At 47.8% G+C, this 7,329-nt stretch overlaps 1 protein-coding gene across 4 annotated transcripts in view; it reads left to right on the top strand.

Moving 5' to 3' along the window:
• LOC137537693 (fatty acyl-CoA hydrolase precursor, medium chain-like) overlaps nucleotides 1–7,329 on the top strand; it is a 138,766-nt gene that overhangs the window by 27,793 nt on the left and 103,644 nt on the right. For 2 of the 4 annotated variants that reach the window (XM_068259624.1, XM_068259627.1), the window contains exon 2: nucleotides 5,672–5,730. In XM_068259624.1, the coding sequence (XP_068115725.1) occupies nucleotides 5,672–5,730 (59 nt within the window). Of the gene's footprint in view, nucleotides 1–5,671; nucleotides 5,731–5,815; nucleotides 6,079–7,329 lie in introns of all 4 variants that reach the window. The other 2 variants (XM_068259626.1, XM_068259625.1) reach the window with 2 other exon arrangements.

Genomic DNA, 7,329 nt, shown 5'->3' with positions numbered 1-7,329 from the left:
GTGGAAACGCAGCCGCATGCGATTTCTTCTGCGGTGGAATCCAGGCGATTCCGCACCGCAACAGTGGAAACGAGCCCTCAAAGGAATACCACCTTCTAATGGACCCCCGCAGACATCCTGTGCCCACACAGCCACTCACCGATGCTCCGGCCCCACCTGGAATTTCAGACTTTAAAGTCTGAAAATCACTGCGCCAGCTGATGTCCCCAGGAGTGTACTGCGCAGGCCCAGTATGGTCTGTGCCTGCGCAGTACGCTCCTGGTGACATCAGCGGGAGCGAGGACACGGCAACGCAAGCGCAGTGGTTTTCAGACTTTAACGTCTGAAATTCCAGAAGTGAACTGGAGGCGGGGTCGGAGCATCGGGGAGTGGCTGCGCATGCACAGGATGTCTGCGGGTAAGTTTATGGCCCCGGGTAAGTTTAACTCATTTTCCCCCGACCCCGCTACAGTATTCCTTTAACTATAATGTGCCTAAGCTTTACATTGCCCCAGTGGCGTACCTAGGGCATTTGGCACCCGGAGCTGGGTATTAAAAGACACAATCCCCTCCCCTAAAAAAATGGGCGTGGCCACAACCTGCGGCGTGCTTCGCTGCAAAAATGGGCGTGGTCATGACCGGATGAGGGCGGAGCTAACTGTAATTTAAAGTATTAGCTAGTATAGTTGCCCCAGTATAGCTAGTATAGTTGCCCCCAGTATAGCTAGTAGTTTCCCCAGTATAGCTGCCCCCAGTGAAGCTAGTATAGTTGCCCCCAGTGAAACTAGTTGCCCCAATGAAGTTAGTATAGTTGCCCCCAGTATAGCTAGTATAGTTACCCCCAGTATAGCTAGTATAGCTGCCCCCAGTATAGCTAGTATAGCTGCCCCCAGTATAGCTGGTATAGTTGCCCCCAGTATAGCTGGTATAGTTGCCCCCAGTATAGCTGGTATAGTTGCCCCCAGTATAGCTGGTATAGCTGCCCCCCAGTATAGCTAGTTTAGTTGCCCCCAGTATAGCTGGTATAGTTGCCCCCAGTATAGCTGGTATAGTTGCCCTCAGTATAGCTGCCCCCCAATATAGCTAGTTTAGTTGCCCCCAGTATAGCTAGTTTAGTTGCCCCCAGTATAGCTAGTATAGCTGCCCCCCAGTATAGCTAGTATAGTTGCCCCCAGTATAGCTGGCCTGGTATAGCTGCCCCCCAGTATAGCTAGTTAGTTGCCCCCAGTATAGCTAGTTTAGTTGCCCCCAGTATAGCTAGTATAGCTGCCCCAGTATAGTTGCCCCCAGTAAAGCTGCCCCCAGTATAGCTGGTATAGTTGCCCCCAGAATACCTGGTATAGTTGCCCCCAGTATAGCTGGTATAGTTGCCCTCAGTATAGCTGCCCCCCAATATAGCTAGTTTAGTTGCCCCCAGTATAGCTAGTTTAGTTGCCCCCAGTATAGCTAGTATAGCTGCCCCCCAGTATAGCTAGTATAGTTGCCCCCAGTATAGCTGGCCTGGTATAGCTGCCCCCCAGTATAGCTAGTTAGTTGCCCCCAGTATAGCTAGTTTAGTTGCCCCCAGTATAGCTAGTATAGCTGCCCCAGTATAGTTGCCCCCAGTAAAGCTGCCCCCAGTATAGCTAGTTTAGTTGCCCCCAGTATAGTTGCCCCCAGTATAGCTAGTTTAGTTGCCCCCAGTATAGCTGCCCCCAGTATAGCTGGTATAGTTGCCCCCAGTTTTGCTGGTATAGTTGCTCCCAGTATAGATGCCCCAGAAGAGGAGAAGCAGCGCTAGAAGGAGGGGCAGTGGCGGCAGCGGTGGGGAGGGGGAAATATCCCCCCCTCCCTCACCTGGGACCCCTCCTTCTGCCTCTCTACCCCTCCATAGAGTAGCGGTGGCAACTGCGGGCACGGCGGCAGGGAGACATGCGCAGAATTACTCACCACGCCACGTTCCAAGCGCCGACAGCGTCATGTCGTCACAGATCTCCGCCTTCAATGCTGCCCACTGTGCTTCCGCTAATCAGGAAGCACAGTGGGCGGCTTTGAAGGCGGAGATCTGTGACGACATGACGCTGCCGGCGCTTGGAACGCGGAAGTGGTGAGTAATTCTGTGCATGTCTCCCCGCCGCCGAGCCTGCACTTGCCACCGCTACTCTATGGAGGGGGAGAGAGGCAGAAGGAGGGGTCCCAGGTGAGGGATGGGGGGATATTTCCCCCCTCCCCACCGCTGCTGCCACTGCCCCTCCTAGCGCTGCTTCCCCCCTCCTGCTCTGCTGCTGTGGGGGGTCGTGGCGACACCCCCCTAGCAGTCTGTCACCCGGTGCGCCATGCCCCCCTGCGCACTACCCCCTGTATCACTCACCAGGGTGTCCATAGTGTGCACCTACTGTACTGCTTTCCAGTGCTGCGTGCAAATTTTGCACCAGTCATTTTTACATCGAAAATCCTATTTTTGAGTCGAGAAAATTTCCACAAAAAGTGCTTGTATGTTATTTTTCTGTGCAAATGTGAAAAAATATATATTTTTGCCATAAAAAGCAATAATATCTTACCGCTACTTTTTTGTGATAATACAAAAAATATGAATATTTTACAGAAAAAATTGCAATAAACACGAAAACACACTTGCAGGGGTGCAACAGGGGTGGCTCGGATACCCCTTTTCAAATTCCGGATCTGATTCAGATCTGGATACCCAGATATCCGATCCGGGTCGGATATTCGATTTCAAAATTTTCAGATCCGACTCGGATATCTGACCCTAGTATCCGGGATATCTCATCTGGGCAAATTCGGATATACGGATAGAAAAACCGGAAGTGGCCTTTAAATTGCTTTAAAAACGTTTTTTTAGGGTATATGAGGCATGTAGCATCATTATTTTGTAAAGGGGAACACTAATTGATGATGTGGGGACTTAAAATCCCCCCCCCCCCCCCCCCCACCAAAAAAAATGGCTTTCAATTAACAGGCCTAGGTTCCAGACGGTCGTGCAGCCCACATTGTGTCCAAAGTCCAACCGCAACTGGGACATGACAGTTTTCAGCCAAGACACCAGTCTGACTGTCACTCGGCAAGTGACACGTGACACGTGCCAAGTGACAGTCAGACAGCAGAGGAGAAGACACTAGTGCACACTAACTGTCACACTGGCACTGCTCACAGCACAGCAGTTCTGTAGAAAGCTAACACTACTCTAACAACTACTAGCACTGACTGCAGTACTATAGCACTAACTACACAATAACACAGTAATCCTATCCCCTAATCCCTAACCTAAACTATACCTAAGGCTAATAGCTGGCCAGCAGGCAGCAGCTGGCCTTGTCTGTGCACAGCACACAAACACACACAGACACATAGCAGCTGCCTGCACACACTCTGACTGTCACACAAATGACATCAAGCTAATTAATGATTTAACAATAGTGTAGTGATAGTGAAGGGGTTAATCACTGAACAGCTTTCGGTTTATCACTGTGTACAGCCCTTGCTAGGCCAGCAGCACTGGAGCACACACTCTGACTGTCATACAATGACAGCAATCACGCTAATTAACGATTTAACAATAGTGTAGTGATAGTAGTGAAGGGGTTAATCACTGAACAGCTTTACGTTTATAACTGTGTACAGCCCTTGCTAGGCCACCAGCACTGGAGCATGTCTCTCAGTGAGCATTCAGCAAGCTAAGACATTATGTCTCATTATGGCAGCCCTCCTTATTATACAGGGGGGCTGGCCAGTGTTCCTTTCTGTGATTGGGTGCCAGGGTTTAAGCTGGAAGCCCTCTGATTGGCTCAATAAGGTCAGGTGGGGCTGGCCAGGGTTCCCCTCCCTGATTGGTTGCTAGGGCTTCTGCTGGGAGCCCTCTGATTGGCTCCAGGATGTCATCTCCTTAGTTACAGTATTACAGTATTTCAGATCTGGATATCCGCAATATCCACGGATATCCTCGTTATGCGCCCAAATATTCACAGATAGCTATCCGGATATTTTAAAAAATCCGGAATCCGAATCGGATAACGGAAAAAAGTTCGGATATCCGGGTTACCCGGTTATACGGAATCTGGATGAGCACCACTGGTAGGCAAGCTCTGTGCTCCATGGTTCAGGCAGGAGCAGCAGAGTAGAGGGAGAGACTGGAAAAGATTGGTTTAGTGTAGAGCTGATGCCACCCCTCATACAGACTGCAGCCCTGAATCACGTGATTCAGTCAGCTTCGTGGTAGGGCCGGCCCTGTGTTTACCAAACAAAAATGGGTGAATGGAGTCAGTGATTGTGACGTCACCCTCCAATTCCTGTTGCTTTTGCCGCAGTTTACCATTCAGCCTCAGACCCTGAGGGAATCCTGAAGGCATTCAGCGCTGCAGGCAAAGTAGCCTTTTGGATTAGTTGGTAAGTCCACACACAGTACAATTTTGATTGCATCTCAAATAGAGATCGGGACGCTGCCACCAATTTGCAATAAGCGTGTAAATACGCAAATCTAACTTTAGCTAAATCCTACAGGAAAAATGGTTAATTCAACATTCTTTCTAGAGATAGCAAAATATAACAATATTAATAAAAATGGTTATGGTATCGTTCCCTTAGGAAACGTGGAACACTTGGCAGAGCTTTCAGAACAAACACTTAGACAAAGAATTTTTAATTGTTTATTTTATAATCAAATAGAGCATAAACTAAATGCAGCAATTTAACGGATTGTTATAGTTAAAAAAATAAAGTTTCTTGAGCAGTGCGGGCAGGGCGGCCGCACTGGGCGCAGACCGGAAAGTAGAAAAAGGGGGGCGCAGGCGTCAAGTCATCATCACGTCACCACCACATGATGACCCCTGACGTCATGTAGCAGTAATGCAGGCAGTGTGCAGCTTCCATGGAGGAGTCGGCTTTCCGGGCTCTATTCGCCTGTGTGTTTACCTGGTCCCTGCTTCCTCCTGGATGAGCGGCTGGTCACTAGTAAGTAGGCAGATCTACCTGTGACCTGTGGCTGTGTGACTGTCACTAAAGAATAATGCTGGGAATACACCCTGCGTTTTTTCAGCTGATAGATGGTTCGATTGTCCGATCTTTCCTTCAATCCTTTTACCGCTCAATTTCTGATAGAAGTGAATGGAACTTGATAAGAAAAGATAAGAGAATTGAGCAGGAAATCGAGTGGAAAAACGAATTGAAAATCGATCGAACGATAAATCGACCGAAAAAACACATTGTGTATTCCCATCCCAGTATAAGGGTTTGCGAGACCACAGGGGTGGGGGAAAGAGGGTGCAATTTTTACACCCTCGCCCTGGGTGCAATTTAGCCTAGAAACTGCCCTGATAAACTCCACACCATTTACTATAGAGAGTGACTGGCTTGGACTGAAAGAATATTTCTTGTTTTTAAGTGAGGCTGGGGCCCTAAAAGGGTACTCTACATCACACTTTCATGCACATTTTCATACACTGGGCGCATTTAGCGCAAGTGAATCCGTCACAGTGAGCACAAGGGCCGGGCCCATGACCTGAGGCAGGCCCAGTGGTGACCAGATCAGAGATAATAGGGCAGTCAAATGTGAATTAAGGAAGGTGCGAACATGCTAGAGGAAATTAACCTTTTTCAATCCTATATAGACTATGTCCGACATTGGCATTTTCCAATAATTATATATATTTTCCCCAAATTGCACATCTTTAGTTATGTTATCCTTTTTTTGTCCTAGAGAGCGACCACATCCACAGAGTGAAAAAACTGAAGCAAGAATTAAAGCAACCCATCTTTGTAAGTATTCTTGACTACATATACATTTGCCATCTATAGTATTCACTACATACATTTGCCTCCTGGTTTTTTTTTTTTTTTTAAGTGTTTGAACATCTTATCTCTTAAGTCGTGAAACCTGGCAGGGCTGTCGTCTACCTTCTGCAATCTGCTAGAGTGAGGTGCTGCTACAGGCCACAACAGAACATTGTTGAGTCAGAGCCCGTGTGACTCATTCATTCTCTCAGCTTGTTATTGTCGAGCTTGCGGAACGACCTTTGTTGCCCTGTGGAGTCAGATGCGTGCAGGACTCCAACATGCTGCTAAAACTACAAGGTTTTCTTTTCGGCCTGATCCATCTTGGAGCAGGTAAGCTGCCAACCCCGATAAGTGTAGACCTATTTGTGTTCACTGCACTGAGCTCTTCTGATCCGCTGATGAGAGTCCACGTTGCACAATCAGCCCTGTGGCAGCTTTCTTCAAATGTGGAGAAAAAAAAACTTTCTAAAAAGTTGTGAGAATGTTTTCTCTTAGGAAAAGGCAGAGGCTTCTCTTCCTGCTGGACCTGAGATACTGTGTTAAGGGTATTGCTGCTTCTTAGGAATAATACAATGGTGTATTTGTAAGAGCCCCATTCATTCAGCTTCTACTGTATAATGAGATTGTGCAGCCATCAGTGGTCCCTTGCTGTTGTCACTTTACTCCACCTCCATCGGCAAACTGATCTCATCCCTGGACTTCAACTTCCACCTATATGCAGATGATACCCAGATCTACCTCCATACTACAGACCTCTCCACCACCACCATGGAGAAGGTATCCTCCTGCCTCTCAACCATCTCATCCTTCATGTCTACTAGGTTCCTGAAATGAAACCTGAATAAAACTGCTCCTAATTTTTCTGCTTTGTGCAGTCTCAACCCCACAGACATTTATGTCACTTTCAGCAGTACAAACATCTGCCAAAGCCCACCCTGGACTCAGCCCCCTCTCTTTCACCCCATATCCAAACCATTACTAGGGCTTGAAATTTACATTTATGCCAAGATCTGCCTCTTCCTGACCCCCAGACATTGCCTCATCCATGCCTTCATAATCTCCCACCTGGACTACTGCAACACCCTCCTGTCCAGCCTCCCTCTGAACTGCATCACCCCTCTACAATCCATCATGAACGCAGCAGCCAGACTAATCTACGCCTCCCACCGTTCTGTCTCCACCACTCCCATATGCAAATCCCTCCACTGGCTCCCGATCCACTTCAGAATTGGCTATACGATTTTATGTCTGACCTACAAATCTATACACAAGTCCTGCCAGACCTACATCTCTGACCTGGTCAGCAGATACACACCTGGCTGCCCACTTCTCCTCCAGTAATTGTATCATGGGCTCCAGTGAACATCTTGCAAAGCCTGTCTATGCCCTAAGAACAAATGTCTTATGGCCATGTCTTTAGCTTAGGCTTACCTAATAGTTGGCAGATACTGTAACTAGTCTCTAAGGAGTACTTTTAACCCAAGATTGAACTTCATTCAAATCAGTAACAGATATCGCCTTTCCCATGAGGCGTCTTTACCTTTTCTTAAATAGATCATCAGGGACTGATATTATCATGAA

The sequence above is a fragment of the Hyperolius riggenbachi genome, chromosome 11 (genome assembly GCF_040937935.1).
Source record: "Hyperolius riggenbachi isolate aHypRig1 chromosome 11, aHypRig1.pri, whole genome shotgun sequence".
Taxonomy (NCBI): domain Eukaryota; kingdom Metazoa; phylum Chordata; class Amphibia; order Anura; family Hyperoliidae; genus Hyperolius; species Hyperolius riggenbachi.
This window is presented reverse-complemented; position numbering and strand designations above follow the sequence as displayed.